Source organism: Eretmochelys imbricata, chromosome 5 (genome assembly GCF_965152235.1).
Source record: "Eretmochelys imbricata isolate rEreImb1 chromosome 5, rEreImb1.hap1, whole genome shotgun sequence".
Lineage (NCBI taxonomy): Eukaryota > Metazoa > Chordata > Testudines > Cheloniidae > Eretmochelys > Eretmochelys imbricata.
In genome coordinates, this window is record NC_135576.1 from 1166299 (window position 1) to 1184641 (window position 18343).

The 18343-nt window shown below is 58.7% G+C and overlaps 1 protein-coding gene across 1 annotated transcript in view; it reads left to right on the forward strand.

Moving 5' to 3' along the window:
* The window catches only part of TMEM8B (transmembrane protein 8B), a 41962-nt gene that overhangs the window by 11344 nt on the left and 12275 nt on the right, over positions 1-18343 (forward strand). The window contains 4 exon segments of the mRNA XM_077816944.1: positions 90-361; positions 925-1271; positions 1588-1684; positions 2222-2345. Coding sequence (XP_077673070.1) covers positions 90-361; positions 925-1271; positions 1588-1684; positions 2222-2345 — 840 coding nt within the window.

Below are 18343 nucleotides of genomic sequence, written 5' to 3' on the forward strand. Positions count from 1 at the left end.
CCTGGCATGGGGCACATGGTCTCGGGGGGGGGCAGCACCAGCCTCGCCATGGGGGTCCCCGCGGGGCTCACGCTTCCCCTCCCCGGCAGGGTCTTTGTGCCCAGCCACACGTCGCGGGTGCTGGTGCAGGTGCTGGGCTGCCGGGCGGGGGACCCCAGCGCCGCGAGCTGCCCGCTCTGGCTGAAGGTGCGAGCCAAGGCCCCCCCGCTGCACAACTCCACCGCGCTGGACTGCCGGGAGCGGGCGCCCTGCCAGCTGGCCCTGGAGCAGCCCCTCTGGCACCACTGGTACTACGTGCTGCTGGAGAAGGCCCTGGGCGTGCCGGGCCCCATCCGCTTCCAGCTCACTGTGCAGCTCACAGGTGAGAGCCGTGGGGCTGGGCCGCGGGGTGGCTGGCGGGGACCTTGGCTGTTGGGGTAACCACCCCTGAGCCCAGGACCTGCCCCTGTGCAGTTCCCACTGGAGTCCGGGGGGCAGGGGCTGGGCCCCATCCGGGCTCTGGGAGGAGTGTGGGGGTGGAGGCTGAAAGCCAGGACGCCTGGGTTCTCTCCCCAGCTCTGCGGCAGAGCCGCCCCGCACTCGGGCAGGGCAGGCCGTGCCTCTGAGACCGGCTGTGGGCAGCGCCAGGCCTGTCTTTGCTGGCAGCAGAACCAGCTTCACAAGGGCTGGGGTGGTGTCTCTATCCCTGGCAGCTGTGAAATCCAGAGTGGCTGGTTTCCCAGAGATCTGCCCAGCGGTTCGCACAGGGGCGGGGTGGGTCCCTGGCCTGGGTGATGCTGGGGGAGACTGGTCACAGCGGTGCCTTCTGGCCTGGGACTCTCTGGGAAGAGAGACCTGCCGGGGGCAGGGCTGGGGCCGGGTGCTGGGGCTGGTCCGGAGGGCAGCCCGGAAGCCTGGTGACGGCACTGCCCTCGTTCCCTGCAGACTGCTCCAGGCCCGGTCTGTCCCGGGCCCCTGTCCTGCTCCCCGCTGCTGCCATGAACATGCCTCAGTCCTTCGGTGCCTTAGTCAGCCTGTCGCTGGGGGAGAGCCTGCCCCCCACCGCGCCGAAGGGCACCCAGCCGCCTCCAGCTGGGCCGCCCCCCGGCGAGTGCTGCTGGCCCATCCGGCCCACGCTGCGCAACGAGCTCGACACCTTCTCTGTCCACTTCTACATCTTCTTCGGGCCCAACGTCTCGGTGCCGCCCAACCGGCCCGCTGTCTTCGGCATTAGCCTGCTGCCGGTGCTGGACAGCGGGGGGGTGCTCAACCTGGAGCTCAAACTCAATGTGGTGAGAGACCCCCCCATGGCGAGGGCAGGGCACCATGGCTAAGGGCTGGGGCACTGGCAGGGCTGTGGGGAGCCTGGGGCTGGGATGGCGGGGGTTGAGGATTGGGGGGCACCGGCAGAGCTGTGGGGGTTGGTGGGTGCCCAGGGCTGGGATGGGCAGGCTGCGGGTTGGGGGGCACCAGCAGAGCTGTGGGGTTGTGGGGAGCCCAGGGCTGGGATGCGGGGGACAGCGGCTCAGGGTTGGGGGGACAGTGGCAGAGCTGTGGGGGTCCAGGCTGGAGTGTCAGGAACTCAGTGTTGGGCTCTGTCCCTTTCAGTCGTCCCTGCGGGGGGAGAACGTGACGGTCTTTGGGTGTCTGACCCACGAGGTCCCGCTGATGGCAGGAGACAACGCGTCTGTCACCTGTGAGACAGGTGAGGGCTGGCCTGCGCCCACCTCCGCGCTCCCCAGTAGGTGGCGCCCGAGGCGTGGGCCTGGGGCTATCGGCGCGCCCAGCAGGGGGCGCTGCAGGTGAGGGGGCTGGAGCAGGAGCGGGTCACTGGCTTAGACCAGGCCGGCTAACCCGGAGCAGCCCCATGAGGACGCAGATCCAGCTGCAGCCAGCGGCTCTGGGTTCAGTGAAAGCTGTTCCCAGCCGGCCGCGCAACCCCCCGACCCCTGCATGCCGCGTGAGGGGAGAGCTCGGAGCGGCTCTGGGTCCCATCACTGCAGCATGGGCTGCCCCACACCCCCTACAGTCAGGGAGGGGGCTGGGAAAGGGGTTCCTGCCCCGGCAGCTCAGTCCCCGGCGTGCTGCAGCAGGAGCCTGGGGATGGGAGACGCGACCATAACAGGGAGTGGGGGACTCTCCCCCCACACAGCATTGCCCCCATGGCCCCATGGGGCTGCCAGCGCAGAGCGGGGAGGTCCTGCAGCCCGGCCCCTGCTCACTGCCGCTTGCCTCCCCGCAGGGTCCCTGGCTGGGTTCCTGCTGTCTGTCAACAGCACGGCCAGCCTGGCCCGCTTACGGATCCCGTACCCCCAGACGGGCAGCTGGTACCTGAGCCTGCGTTCGCTCTGCGCCACGGAGCACGGGTAAGGGAGCGCCGTGCCGGGGCCGCACCGGGGGCGGCTGGTGCATGCAGAGGGTCAGGGGGTGGAGCTCAGGGGTGTGAGCTGCGGCTGAGGGCGGGGTGGGACCTGCTGCCCCTTGGCTCACAGCGGGGGATGGCCCATGTGGAGGGGGCATTTGGGGGCGGCCCTGGCAGGAGCGGGGCTGAGGGGCTCCCTGGGCCATTTTGTACCTGGCCAATGGAGCCAAGTGGCAGCTCAGGGCTGGCTATGCCTGCATCCAGTGCACCCCTTCCCATGCCAGGCCGCCCCGTGGGGAGCCCTGCCCCTCTCCCTCTGCCAGGGCTCCGGGCGTGGTGCTGAGCCTGCAGGTCTGACAGGGCTGGGTCCGTGGTTCCCCGTCGTGGGCTGGGAGATGGGGGTGCGCTGCCTGGCTGCCCGACCCCCCAGCGCTGCTTACTCTGAACAATGGGGAAACCAGCTGGATCTGCCAGTGACTTCCCAGCCACCCCAGGGGCACCAGCCCGGCCTGGCTTCAGCAGCATCGTGGGGCCTGTGCCAGGCTGGATCCCCAAGCAGCCCCCCTGTGACGGGGCTGCCCGTGGGAGCCAGCTGAGGTCACTCAGTCAGGGTGATCTGCAAACAGAGCGGGGCAGACAAACCCCGAACGCTGGTGGATATTCCAATACTGAGATTTACCCAGCCAGCCCAAAACAGCTTTACCCAGCCAGCTCTTCAGCCCCTCCCTGGGTACTCAGACGTCCAAACAATGCAGTGCCCTTAAAGTACCAGCCTCCGGCCTCCATCCAGACACACACGTCAAACATAGGATGATAAACTCTGAAAATCTTATTTCATCATATAAAAGAAAAGGTTCCCCTGACCCTAAAGGACCAAGCCCCAGACCCAGGTTAAATGATAACTCAGATCTTACCCCAGATACACACTTACAGTCAATCCTTATTAACTAAACTAATGTTTATTAAAAAAGAAAAGAGAGAGCGTGTTGATTAAAAGATCAATATACAGACAGACTTGAATTCAATTCTTCAGGTTCAGATACAGAGCAGAACTGAGCTTGTATTTGCCAAAAGTCCTTTTAGAAATAGTCCAGAGGTTATAGTCCAAAGTTCATATTCAGGGTGACTCCAGTCAGTGACTGGGGATCTCAGTCCTTATGGCTTAAGGTTTCCCCCTCTTGAAACCCAGAGCAGATCTGAGATGAAGAAGGATCGTGTCCCAAGGTTTTTATACATTTGCTGCAGACTTTTGGCCTGAGAAAACAATAGGTTTAACTTTCCTTCTTCCAAACATCCTGGCCATTAGCACAGGGTAACTTATCCATTAACATTTCAGACACAGGTTACCACAACCTTCAAAGAGACATAGACAATTCTATTTCACTCAAGGGTCTTCCTAAATGTTAATATTCCTCTTTGAATTAAAGCTACAGCCATAGACAAGACTTGTTTGTGGACATCACAAGCCCTGAGCACACAGCTCCCCTTCTCTCTCACACAATGCTGGCTGCATTGCACAGCTCTCTCCATTTCCATCTCTTCCTAACCAGTTCCTAAAGTCCGGCCCTGGGTCAGGTCAGTCTGGGAGGTAATTAACTCTTTCTGGCCCTGTCACCTTTCAATGAGATATTATATTACACTCCGAACGTCACACCCCCCCCCCCGACAGGCCCCCCTCTGCAGGAATCCCCTCTGGCTGGAGTCCTGAGTGTAGACCCCCAGGGTTGTCCCCCCCGCCCGACAGGCCCCCCACAAGAGGCCAACTCCTCCTCCCCACTCTGGTAACCCCTGCCCCCAGGTCGGGGCATCTCTTGGCTTAGTTGTCCCACTTGGTGCCTGCTCTTTCTTGGAGTCCCCACCAGCTAGAGCGACGGGTCCACAGAGCCATCACTGCAGAGCAACCCCACGGCCAGCCTGTGTGTGCCGGCCTGGGGACCTGGAGGGCCAGGGATCACCCCCCAGCTAACCCAGGCCAGACCTCCGCTGACTCGGCCACACACTGCGGGGCACTGGGCACATGGCAGGGTGCAACGAAGCGGGCTTTGGTGGGACCCAACTGAGAGTGTCAGTTCAGGACAAATTACTCAGAGCCGGACAGTCACAGCCCAAGGCTGGGGGTCCTTCACTACTAAGGCACCAAACCAGCCAAACAGAGAAAACTTTGGTCCCACCCCACTGGCTAACCAGAAGTTGTAATGATGCTGGTTCTGGTGGGACCCAACTGAGAGTGCCAATTGTTCCAAAGCATGGAGGAGTCAGGGACAGCGCGTCCGCTATCATGTTGGCACTTCCCTTCACGTGGACCACGTCCATGTCGTAATCCTGCAGGAGCAGGCTCCATCTCAGGAGCTTGGCGTTGGCTCCTTTCATCTGGTGCAGCCAGGTCAGGGGAGAGTGGTCGGTGTAGACGGTGAAGTGTCGCCCGAAGAGATAGGGCTCTAGTTTCTTGAGGGCCCACACCATGGCCAGGCACTCCTTCTCGATGGCCGCGTAGTGTTGCTCCCAGGGTAGCAACTTCTTGCTCAGGTACACGATGGGGTGTCTCTCCCCCTTTTCATCCTCCTGCATTAACACCGACCCCAGTCCCGTGTCGCAGGCGTCGGTGAACACCACAAAGGTCTTGTCAAAGTCTGGGTTTGCCAGAACCGGGCCACTGACCAGACCCTCCTTCAGCGCCTGGAAAGCCTCCTGGCACCGCTCAGTCTGGACCACCTTGTCTGGCTTCCCCTTCTTGCATAGCTCCGTGATGGGGGCGGCTATGGTGCTAAAGTGGGGCACAAATCTTAAGATAGTACCCTGTGTCACGGAGTCCCAGGGCGATACTCTGGAACTGCTCCCTACGAAGCCAGTCAGGACTCTGGGGAAGTCTCCTTTCTGTGAGCAGACTGTCTGCAGGGCAAAAAGCTCACACAGCTTCCACCTTCCTGGGTCTGACCTCGGAGCATTCAGCATCCTTTGCCCCTCCGTGCGCTTCCCACAGCCAGTCCACCCAGGCGGGGTCCTGGGGAAGCCAGAGGGTCCTGCCCCCCAACTCCGCAGTCAGACGGGACTCTCAGCCAGCCAGTAAAACAGAAGGTTTATTAGACGACATGACCACGGTCTAAAACAGCGCTTGTAGGTGCAGAGAACAGGACCCCGCAGCTGGGTCCATTTTGGGGGGCAGTGAGTCTGACAACCACGTCTGCAGTTCACTCCATGTCCCCAGCCAGCCCCAAACTGAAACTCTCTCCAGCCCCTCCTCCTCTGGGCTTTGTCCCTTTCCTGGGCCAGGAGGTCACCTGATCCCTTTGTTCTCCAACCCTTTAGCTCTCACCTTGCAGGGGGGAAGGGCCCAGGCCATCAGTGGCCAGGAGACAGGGTGTCGGCCATTCTCTGTGTCCAGACTCCTGCACACACCTGCCCTCTAGGGCTCTGCAACGATCATACACCCGTATCCCACCCCCTAGATACTTAAGAACTGCAGAGGGGAAACTGAGGCACCCCCACAATGTTCAGAGGAAACATTAAGAACAGTCCCGCTTTGTCACACCCCGCTTTTTGGTGTGGGGAGCAGGCCAGTCTCTGATCACCTCCACCTTAGCTGGTTCCGGCTTTAGGCGGCCGCTCCCCACCCGATGGCCCAGGTAAGATACTTTAGCCATCCCCACCTTGCACTTCTCCGCTTTTACAGTCAGCCCAGGCCCCTGGAGTCGGTCCAGCACTTGTCTAACCTGGGACACGTGGTCCTCCCAGGTCTGGCTAAAGACAGATGTCATCAATATACGCCATGGCAAAACTCTCCATCCCCCTCAGTAGCTGGTCCACTAAGTGCTGGAAGGTGGCCGGCGCTCCCCTGAGGCCGAAAGGCAGGGTCAGGAACTCATAGAGCCCCAGAGGGGTGATAAAGGCTGATTTCAGCCGGGCATCTTCATCCAGCGGCACTTGCCAGTAGCCCATTGTAAGGTCCATGGTGGTAAGGTACCGGGCTCCTCCCAGCTTGTCTAGGAGCTCGTCCGGCCTGGGCATGGGGTAGGCATCAGATACAGTGAGGCACTGAGCTTCCGATAGTCCACACAGAACCAGATCGACCCGTCCTTTTTGGGGACCAGCACCACCGGCGAGGCCCAAGGGCTGGCCGATGGCTGGATCACCCCAAAGCCAGCATGTCCCGGACCTCTCTTTCCAGGTCCTGAGCAGTTTTCCCTGTGACTCGGAAGGGGGAGCATCTTATCGGCGGGTGCGACCCGGTCTGCACCCGGTGGACAGTCAGATTAGTGCATCCAGGCTGGTTGGAAAACAGCTGTCGGGACGGATGCAGCACCCTCCTGACCTCAGCTTGCTGGGCAGGGGTTAGCTGATCCGAGAGGGGAATTGTTTCCAGGGGGGAACCAGCTCTGGTCCCAGGGAATAGATCTACTAAAGGGTCGTCTCCCTGCTCCTCCCACTGTCCACACATGGCCAACACCACCTTCCCCCTGGCATAATATGGCTTCATCATATTCACATGGTACACCCGGCGGTGGTGCGCCCGGTTTGACAGCTCCACCACGTAGTTTACCTCATTGAGCTGCTTGACGACCTTGAAAGGGCCCTTCCCAGGCGGCCTGTAGTTTGTTCTTTCTCACGGGGATGAAAACCATCACCTGATCCCCGGTGGCGTAGGCCCGGGCCCGTGCCGTGCGGTCATACCAGACCTTCTGCTTCTTCTGGACTCTGGCCAGATTCTCCCTGGCCAGGCCCATGAGTTCAGCCAGTCTCTCTCGGAAGATCAGGACATACTCCACCACTGACTCTCCATCGGGAGTGGCCTTCCCCTCCCATTCGTCTCTCATCAGGTCCAGGGGGCCCCTCACCCTCCTTCCATATAACAGTTCGAAAGGCGAAAATCCGGTAGACTCCTGGGGCACCTCCCTGTACGCGAACAGCAGGTGAGGTAAGTACTTGTCCCAATCCTGCGGGTGTTGGTTCATAAAGGTTTTCAGCATCATCTTTAGCATCCCATTGAACCTCTCCACCAGCCCATTGGACTGGGGGTGATAAGCTGAGGCCCAGTCGTGCCGGACCCCACATTTCTCCCACAAGCACCGGAGCAGGGCCAACATGAAGTTGGACCCTTGGTCTGTCAAGACTTCCTTGGGGAACCCCACTCGGCTGAAAATGGTCAGGAGCGCATCGGCCACGGTGTCGGCTTCAATGGAAGCTAAGGGCACTGCCTCGGGGTAGCGGGTGGCAAAATCTACCACCACCAGAATGTATTTCTTCCCCGACCGGGTCGTCTTGCTGAAAGGCCCCATGATGTCTATAGCCACCTTCTGGAAAGGTTCCTCTATGATGGGCAAAGGTTTCAAAGCTGCTTTCCCCTTGTCCCGGGCCTTCCCCACCCTCTGACAGGGGTCAGAGGATCGGCAATACTGCTGGACCGTGGTAAAGACCCCGGGCCAGTAAAAGTTCTGTAGCAACCTCTGCCGGGTGCGCCGGATTCCCTGGTGCCCTGCAAGGGGGATGTCGTGGGCCAGGTACAAGAGCTTGCGGCGATACTTCTGGGGGACCACCAGCTGCCTCCTGATCCCACAGGACTCTACTTCCCTTGTGGGAGCCCATTCTCGGTACAGGAACCCCTTCTCCCACAGGAACCTCTCCTGGCAGCCTCTCCTCATGGTCCGTACCACACTGAGGTTGGCCAGGTCCCTGAGCTTCCGCAAGGAGGGATCTTTCCTCAACTCGGCCTGGAACTCAGCGGCTGGGGAAGGGATGGGGACCGGTTCCCTCTTGGTGGCCGGGTCTGAGGCCTCAGCCTCTCTGAGCTGTGCCCCTTGGTGTTCCCTCACCACCAAGGAAGGGCCCACGCCTCTGGCAAGGTACCCTCTCCGAGGTCAGGGCACAGTGCCCCTCCCCGGCTCTGGCTATGGGTCATGACCAGGGCACCCTGGGGGTTGCTTGGCCAGTCCCCTAAGTCCCCCCCACAGCAACACCTCAGTGGGCAAGTGGTGGTGCACCCCCACGTCCTTGGGGCCCTCCTTGGCCCCCCATTTCAGGTGTACCCTCGCCACTGGCACCTTGAATGGGGTCCCGCCCACCCCCGTCAGGGTCAGGTAGGTGTTGGGCATCACCCGATCTGGGGCCACCACCTCGGGCCGGGCCAGCGACATCTCTGCGCCCATATCCCAGTATCCATTGACCTTCCTCCCATCCATCTCCAGGGGAACAAGGCACTCTCTCCGGAGGGACAGCCCCGCGCTCACCCTGTAAACTGAGAACCTTGAGTCCAGAGCATCCAGCCCCCCAGAGAAGCTGGCCTGGGAAACTCCTCCCTCCTGAGCAGGTGGTAAACTGCCAGCCCCCTTTGCCTGGGCCATCTGCCCCTCATCCAGCTGGGTCCCTACCCAGTTAACCCTGTGCGGGTTCGATCTGCTCAGTCTGTCCCTGAACCTGGGGCACTGGGTCCAGATGTGGCCTCTCTGGCCAAAGTGATAGCAGCTCATGTCCCGTTGGTCCCCTCAAGTCGGGCGGTTGGACCTGATGCCAAATGTTCCCCTTGGGAGGGGGTTTTCCATGTTCCCCCTTTGGGAGGTCCCAGGGTGACTTTCTCTCTGCATCGTGGGGGGGCCTCTTCTTTTGGGACTCCTCCCTGCCACCCCCTGACCGGCTGTTCAGAAACTCGTCGGCCAGCTGTCCTGCGTGTTGCGGGTTCTCTGGCTTTTTGTCCACCAACCACAGCCTCAGGTTGGATGGGCACTGTTCATACATTTGCTCCAGTACGATTAGGTCGAGCAGGTCCTCTTTAGCTTGGGCCCCATCCACCCACTTGAGGGCATATCCCTGCATCCGGAGGGTCAGTTGTAGATATGTGCCCTCAGGCGTTTTACGCTGACTCCGGAACCTTCTCCGGTACATCTCGGGGGTCAGCCCAAACTCACGGAGCAGGGCCTTTTTGAACAGTTCATAGTTCTCTGCCTCCGCCCCTGTCATTCGGCTGTACACCTCCACGGCTTTGGGGTCCAATAAGGGGGTGAGAAACTGGAGCCTGTCTGCAGGGTCAAACCTGTGCATCTCGCAGGCATTCTCAAAGGCCGTCAGGAAGCTATCTATGTCCTCCCCCTCCTTCCGCTGGGCCAGGAAGTACTTATCAAAGCTCCTTGCAGTCTTGGGTCCCCCAGCACTCACTGCAGCCGGAGGCTCGCTGGTCCTCAGCTTGGCCAGCTCCAGCTCGTGCTGACGCTGCTTTTCCTCATGCTGACGCTGCCTTTTGCGGTCCTGTTGCTCCTTCTCTCAATCTTCCAGTTCTCTCAGTTTCATCTCCCTCTCCCATTCCAGCTGCCTCCGCTCCAGGGATGGGGAGCTCCGCCAGGAGGATCCCCTGGTGGCCGCAGGGGTCAGGATGCCCTCGGTATTTGCTGGGCTCCTCCCAGCCCCTCCCCTTGGCATAGGTAAGAGGGGTTCTGGGATGCCCTCGGCAGCAGTCTGACCCCTCCCATCTGGGTAAGGCACCAGGGCCCGCCTTGCATCTGCTGGGCTGCTTCCCTCAGAGACAGGGATAGGTCCATCCGAGCGATCCCTCTCCTCCAACTGGGCAATCAGCTGTTCCTTGGTGGACCTCCCGATGTGCAGCCCCCTCTGCCTGCACAGCTCCACCAGGTCGCTCTTCAGGCGTTTAGCGTACATCTCCCCGCTGGCCACTCGTGGACCTGTGTGCTCACAGCTCCCCACGGTTTCCAGAAGGAACCCCTAGTGTGCCAGCCCTTCTCCAGGTCACCACCTCTCTCCCAGGGTCAAGCCGCAGACTCAGTCGCCCCTGAGCCTGCTCGCCGCAGTCCCCAGGGGGACCCTGTTATTGCAACAGTCCTTCTCGCTGGTCACACACTCCCAGGGGTTAAGCGTAGCTCCTCCGCCCCCCCAAAACCGCTCCTCTCTGAGCCTTCAGCACGCCTGGTCCTCGTTAACTCCCATCTTCGTTTTACTGCTCCCCAGTCACTTACTGCAGGAAGCGCCGTCCGCGGGGTGCAATAGATCCCACCACTACCATGGGCAGCGATCCCCTGGGAGAATACCATGAGGGGGAAAGGAGTCCACGAGAGCTGGCTGTATTTTAAAGGATACTTATTGAAGTTACAGGGACAAACCATCCCGATGTGTAGAAAGAATAGTAAATATGGCAGGCGACCAGCTTGGCTTAACAGTGAAATCCTTGCTGATCTTGAACACAAAAAAGAAGCTTACAAGAAGTGGAAGATTGGACAAATGACCAGGGAGGAGTATATAAATATTGCTCGGTCATGTAGGAATGGAATCAGGAAGGCTAAATCACACCTGGAGTTGCAGCTAGCAAGAGATGTTAAGAGTAACAAGAAGGGTTTCTTCAGGTATGTTGGCAACAAGAAGAAAGTCAAGGAAAGTGTGGGCCCCTTACTGAATGAGGGAGGCAACCTAGTGACAGAGGATGTGGAAAAAGCTAATGTACTCAATGCTTTTTTGCCTCTGTCTTCGCTAACAAGGTCAGCTCCCAGACTGCTGCACTGGGCAGCACAGCATGGGGAGGAGGTGACCAGCCCTCTGTGGAGAGAGAAGTGGTTCGGGACTATTTAGAAAAGCTGGACGAGCACAAGTCCATGGGGCCGGATGCGCTGCATCCGAGAGTGCTAAAGGAGTTGGCGGATGTGATTGCAGAGCCATTGGCTATTATCTTTGAAAACTCATGGTGATCCGGGGGAAGTCCCGGACGACTGGAAAAAGGCTAATGTAGTGCCCATCTTTAAAAAAGGGAAGAAGGAGGATCCTGGGAACTACAGGCCAGTCAGCCTCACCTCAGTCCCTGGAAAAATCATGGAGCAGGTCCTCAAGGAATCAATTCTGAAGCACTTAGAGGAGAGGAAAGTGATCAGGAACAGTAAGCATGGATTCACCAAGGGCAAGTCATGCCTGACTATTCTAATTGCCTTCTATGATGAGATAACTGGCTCTGTGAATGAGGGGAAAGCAGTGGACATGTTGTTCCTTGACTTTAGCAAAGCTTTTGACACGGTCTCCCACAGTATTCTTGCCAGCAAGTTAAAGAAGTATGGGCTGGATGAATGCACTATAAGGTGGGTAGAAAGCTGGCTAGATTGTCGGGCTCAACGGGCAGTGATCAATGGCTCCATGTGTAGTTGGCAGCCGGTATCAAGTGGAGTGCCCCAAGGGTCGATCCTGGGGCCGGTTTTGTTCAATATCTTCATTAATGATCTGGAGGATGGTGTGGATTGCACCCTCAGCAAGTTTGCAGATGACCCTAAACTGGGAGGAGAGGTAGATACGCTGGAGGGTAGGGATAGGATACAGAGGGACCTAGACAAATTAGAGGATTGGGCCAAAAGAGATCTGATGAGGTTCAACAAGGACAAGTGCAGAGTCCTGCACTTAGGACGGAAGAATCCAATGCACCGCTACAGACTAGGGACCGAATGGCTCGTCAGCAGTTCTGCGGAAAAGGACCTAGGGGTGACAGTGGACGAGAAGCTGGATATGAGTCAGCAGTGTGCCCTTGTTGCCAAGAAGGCCAATGGCATTTTGGGATGTATACGTAGGGGCATAGCGAGCAGATCGAGGGACGTGATCGTTCCCCTCTATTCGACATTGGTGAGGCCTCATCTGGAGTACTGTGTCCAGTTTTGGGCCCCACACTACAAGAAGGATGTGGAAAAATTGGAAAGAGTCCAGCGGAGGGCAACAAAAATGATGAGGGGGCTGGAACACATGACTTATGAGGAGAGGCTGAGGGAACTGGGGAGGTTTAGTCTACGGAAGAGAAGAATGAGGGGGGATTTGATAGCTGCTTTCAAGTACCTGAAAGGGGGTTCCAAAGAGGATGGATCTAGACTATTCTCAGTGGTAGCAGATGACAGAACGAGGAGTAATGGTCTCAAGTTGCAGTGGGGGAGGTTTAGGTTGGATATTAGGAAAAACTTTTTCACTAGGAGGGTGGTGAAACACTAGAATGCGTTGCCTAGGGAGGTGGTGGAATCTCCTTCCCTAGAAGTTTTTAAGGTCAGGCTTGACAAAGCCCTGGCTGGGATGATTGAGTTGGGGATTGGTCCTGCTTTGAGCAGGGGGTTGGACTAGATGACCTCCTGAGGTCCCTTCCAACCCTGATATTCTATGATTCTGTACCACCAGTTGTTAGAAAGAGTGGGGGAGTCAGGATCCTGTACCCTTGTTTCCTGCAATTCACATTCACTGTGACTCTCAGCCAGCCAGTAAAACAGAAGGTTTATTATATGACAGGAACATGGTCTAAACCAGAGCTTGTAGGTGCAGAGAACAGGACCCCTCAGCCGGGTCCATTTTGGGGGGCAGTGAGCCAGACAACCACGTCTGCACTTCACTCCATGTCCCCATCTAGCCCCAAATTGATTCCGCCTCCAGCCCCTCCTCTGGGCTTTGTTCCTTTCCCTGGCCAGGAGGTCACCGGATTCCTTTGTTCTCTAACCCCTTTAGCTCTCCCCTTGCAGGGGGGAAGGGCCCAGGCCATCAGTTGCCAGGAAACAGGGTGTCGGCCATTCTCTGTGTCCAGACCCCTGCACACACCTGCCCTCTAGGGCTCTGCAACGATCATACACCCTTATCCCACCCCCTAGATACTTAAGAACTGCCTAGGGGAAACTGAGGCACCCCCACACTATTCAGAGGAAACATTAAGAACAGTCCTGCTTCATCACACCCCGCCTCCTGGCTCAGGTTACAGGCTCTCAGGTATCCCATCCCCAGTGAAACTCCCCTGCCAGATTCCCAGGTCACCACTCCCCGCTCCCTGCTGCGTCACACCAATTCAAGACAAATTGCTTCAAGCAGGGCAGTCACAGCCGAAGGCTGGGGTTTTTCCACCTCTAAGGCAAACCAAACCAGCCAGCCAGAGAGGACTTTGGTCTCACCCCACTGGCTAACCACAAGTCACCCAAGCAATTCCCTTAGACACTCCAGTTTCCCAGGATCACCACCGGTGCCACTCGTTATGGGGATGAATGGGTATGAAAACCAACACCCCAGTAAAAGAAAAAAGGTTCCCTCGATCCCAAAGGACCAAGTCCCAGACCCAGGTCAATGTACAAATCAGATCTTACCCACAAATCACACTGTTGCCAATCCCTTAGAATCTGAAATCTAAAGGTTTATTCATAAAAGAGAGAGACGAGAGCTAGAATGGGTTCAATGGAATCAATGACAGACAGTGATGGCCAAGTTCTTGGTTCGGGCTTGTAGCAGTGTTGGAATAAACGGCAGGTTCAAATCAAGTCTCTGGAGAACATCCCCAGCTGGGATGGGTCCTTCAGACCTTGGTTCAGAGCTTCCGTTTGTAGCAAAGTCCCTCCAGAGGTAAGAACTAGGATTGAAGACAAGATGGCGGAGCTACAGCAGCATGTATAGTCTCTTGCCATGTGGTCTTTCTTCCTTTGTCCCAAGGACAAGCTGCCCATCCCCTGGCCTGGAAACACCTCAGAGTTCTCTCCATAGGCAGGTCCCTGCACACCTTGTGTGACTCAGCAGGGCGGGGGGAGTGTTGACCTGGGAATGGGCCCTGGGGAGGGGAGACCTGAGAGCCTGTCACCTGAGCCAGGAGGGGGAGGGGGAGGTGACACCTCTGCCCAGGAATGTGGACAGAGGCTGCAGGAGGGGGCCTGCTGGGGGGGTTAGTTTCAGTTGGGTGCTGGGTGGAGGAACGCAGGGAACCCCAGGGCTGGGGTCTAAGCTCCCTGCTCCCCCAGAAGGACTTGACTGAGGGGTCCTGGGTGTACCCAGAAGCTCTGTTTTGGGTTGTGTTCCTGTTGTCCAATAGACCTTCTATTTTACTGGCTGGCTGAGAGACTCAGTGAATCCCAGGAAGGGGGGGTGCAGGGCCTGGACTCCCCCAAACTCCATGACAACTGGTGGCAGCGGTGGGATGTACTGCACCCTGTGAACGGCGCTTCCTGCAGTAAGTGACTGGGGAGCAGTAAAACGAAGGGGGATTGATGGGGACCAGGGGTGCTGAAGATTCAGAGAGAGACGGTTTCCTGGAAACCGTGGAAAGCTGCCCGGCCTGCGAGTGGCCAGCAGGGAGATGTACGCTAAACGCCTTAAGAGTGACCTGGTGGAGCTGTGCAGGGAGAGGGAGCTGCGCATAGTATCATAGAATATCAGGGTTGGAAGGGACCTCAGGAGGTCATCTAGTCCAACCCCCTGCTCAAAAGCAGGACCCATCCCCAATTAAATCATCCCAGCCAGGGCTTTGTCAAGCCTGACCTTAAAAACTTCTAAGGAAGGAGATTCTACCACCTCCCTAGGTAACGCATTCCAGTGTTTCACCACCCTCCTAGTGAAAAAGTTTTTCCTAATATCCAACCTAAACCTCCCCCACTGCATTGGGAGGTCCACCAAGGAACAGCTTATTGCCCAGTTGGAGGAGAGGGATCGCTTGGATGACCCGATCCCTGTCCCGGAGGGAAGCTGCCTGGCGGACGCAGCGTGGGCCCTGGGGCCTGACCGGGCTGGGAAGGGTCTGACTGCTGCCGAGGACATCCCGAGACCCTTCGTACCTAGGCCCGGCGGGAGGGGTTGGGGGAAGCCCGGCGAATACTGAGGGCACCCTGACCCCAGCAGCCAACAGGGGATCGTCCCAGCGGAGCTCCCCATCCCTGGAGCGGATGTGGCTGGAATGGGAGAGGGAGTTGAAAATGAGGGAGCTGGAGGATCATGAAAAGCACCGTCAGCATGAGCGGGAAGAGAAGGAGAAACGATGTAAGCATGAGCAGGAGGAGAAGGAGCGGGAATGTCAGGAGAAGGAGAGGCAACGTAGGCATGAGCAGGAGGAGAAGGAAAAACAAAGACTGCATGAACTGGAGCTGGCCAGGCTGAGGAGCAGTGGGGCCCCGGCTGCGGTGAGTGTGGGGGGACCCAAGACTGCAAGGAGCTTTGATAAGTGCTTCCTGGCCCAGCGGAAGGAGGGGGAGGACATAGATAGCTTCCTGACGGCCTTTGAGAATGCCTGCGAGATGCACAGGGTTGACCCCGCAGACAGGCTCCAGTTCCTCACCCCCTTATTGGACCCCAAAGCCGTGGAGGTGTACAGCCGAATGACAGGCCGGAGGCAGGGGACTATGAACTGTTCAAACAGGCCCTGCTCCGTGAATTTGGGGCTGACCCCCGAGATGTACCGGAGAAGGTTCCGGAGTCAGCGTAAAACGCCTGAGGTCACCTACCTACAACTGGTCAACCGGATGCAGGGGTATGCCTGCAAGTGGACAGCTGGGGCCCGAGCTAAAGAGGACCTGCTTGACCTAATCGTACTGGAGCAACTGTATGAACAGTGCCCTTCCGACCTGAGGCTGTGGCTGGTGGACAAAAAGCTGGAGAACCCCCAGCACGCAGGGCAGCTGGCCGACGAGTTTGTGAACAGTCGGTCACGGGGTAGCCGGGAGGAGTCCCAAAAGAACAGGCCCCCCCCGATGCAGAGAGAGAGTCACCAGGGGGCCTCCCAGAGGGGAAATAGGGAGAACCCCCTCCCAAGGGGGACGCCTGGCGTCGGGCCCCTCCGACCCGCTCGAGGGGACCAACGTGACCTGAGCTGCTATCACTGTGGCCAGAGAGGCCACGTACGGACCCAGTGCCCCGGGCTCAGGGACAGACTGAGCAGACCCAACCTACCCAGGGTTAACTGGGTAGGGACCCAGCTGGATGAGGGGCCGATGACCCAGGCAAGGGGGGCTGCCAGCTTACCACCTGCTCAGGAGGGAAGAGTACCCCAGGCCAGCTCCGCCAGAGGGCTGGAGGCTCTGGACTCAGGGTGCTCGGTTTACAGGGAGGGCGCGGGGCTGTCCCTCCGGAGAAAGTGCCTTGTTCCCCTGGAGGTGGATGGGAGGAAGGTCAATGGATACTGGGATACGGGCGCGGAGGTGACGCTGGCCCGGCCCGAGGTGGTGGCCCCAGATCGGGTGGTGCCCAACACCTACCTGACCCTGACGGGGGTGGGCGGGACCCCATTTAAGGTGCCCGTGGCAAGGGTACACCTGAAATGGGGGGCCAAGGAGGGCCCCAAGGATGTGGGGGTACACCACCATTTGCCCACTGAAGTTTTGATGGGGGGAGACCTAGAGGACTGGCCAAGCAAGCCCCAGACCGCCCTGGTTGTGACCAGTAGCCAGAGGCGGCGAGGGGCACTGCTCCCTGACCTCGGGGAGGGTACCACACCGGAGGCGCAGGACTCTTCCCTGGTAGGGAGGGAGCGCCGAGGGGCACGGCTCAGAGAGGCTGAGGCCTCAGGCCTGGCCACTGAGGGGGAACCGGGCCCCATCCCTTCCCCAGCCGCTGAGTTCCAGGCCGAGTTGAGGAAAGATCCCTCCTTGCGGAAGCTCAGGGACCTGGCCAACCTCAGTGTGGTACGGACCATGAGGAGAGGCTGCCAGGAGAGGTTCCGGTGGGAGAAGGGGTTCCTGTACCGAGAATGGGCTCCCACAAGGGAAGTAGAGTCCTGTGGGACCAGGAGGCAGCTGGTGGTCCCCCAGAAGTATCGCCGCAAGCTCCTGTACCTGGCCCATGACATCCCCCTCTCAGGGCACCAGGGAATCCAGCGCACCCGGACAGAGGTTGCTACAGAACTTTTACTGGCCCGGGGTCTTTACCACGGTCCGGCAGTATTGCCGATCCTCTGACCCCTGTCAGAGGGTGGGGAAGGCCCGGGACAAGGGGAAAGTGGCTTTGAGACCTTTGCCCATCATAGAGGAGCCTTTCCAGAAGGTGGCCATGGACATCGTGGGGCCTCTCAGCAAGACGACCCGGTTGGGGAAGAAATACATTCTGGTGGAGGTAGATTTTGCCACCCGCTACCCCAAGGCAGTGCCCTTAGCCTCCATTGAAGCCGACACCGTGGCCGATGCGCTCCTGACCATTTTCAGCCGGGTGGGGTTCCCCAAATAAGTCTTGACAGACCAAGGCTCCAACTTCATATCGGCCCTGCTCCGGTGCTTGTGGGAGAAATGTGGGGTCCGGCACGACTGGGCCTCAGCTTATCACCCCAGTCCAATGGGCTGGTGGAGAGGTTCAATGGGACGCTAAAGATGATGCTGAAAACCTTTATGAACAGCACCCGCAGGATCGGGACAAGTACTCACCTCACCTGCTGTTCGCGTACAGAGAGGTGCCCCAGGAGTCTACCGGATTTTCGCCTGTCGAACTGTTATATGGAAGGAGGGTGAGGGGCCCCCGGACCTGATGAGAGACGAATGGGAGGGGAAGGCCACTCCCGATGGAGAGTCAGTGGTGGAGTATGTTCTGATCTTCCGAGAGAGACTGGCTGAACTCATGGGCCTGGCCAGGGAGAATCTGGCCAGAGCCCAGAAGAAGCAGAAGGTCTGGTATGACCGCACGGCGCGGGCCCGGGCCTACGCCACCGGGGATCCGGTGATGGTTCTCAGCCCAGTGAGAAAGAACAAACTACAGGCCGCCTGGGAGGGCTCTTTCAAGGTTGTCAAGCAGCTCAATGAGGTAAACTATGTGGTGGAGCTGTCGAACCGGGCGCACCACCGCCGGGTGTACCATGTGAATATGATGAAGCCATATTATGCCAGGGGGAATGTGGTGTTGGCCGTGTGTGGACAGTGGGAGGAGCAGGGAGATGACCCTTTAGTAGATCTATTCCCTGAGACCAGAGCTGGTTCCCCCCTGCAAACAAATCCCCTCTCAGATCAGCTAACCCCTGCCCAGCAAGTTGACGTCAGGGGAGTGCTGCATCCGTACCGACAGCTGTTTTCCAACCAGCCTGGACGCCCTAATCTGACTGTCCACCGGGTGCAGACCGGGTCGCACCCGCCGATAAGATGCTCCCCCTTCCGAGTCACAGGGAAAACTGCTCAGGACCTGGAAAGAGAGGTCCGGGACATGCTGGCTTTGGGGGTGATCCAGCCATCTGCCAGCCCTTGGGCCTCGCCGGTGGTGCTGGTCCCCAAAAAGGACGGGTCGATCCGGTTCTGTGTGGACTATCGGAAGCTCAATGCCAACACTGTATCTGATGCCTACCCA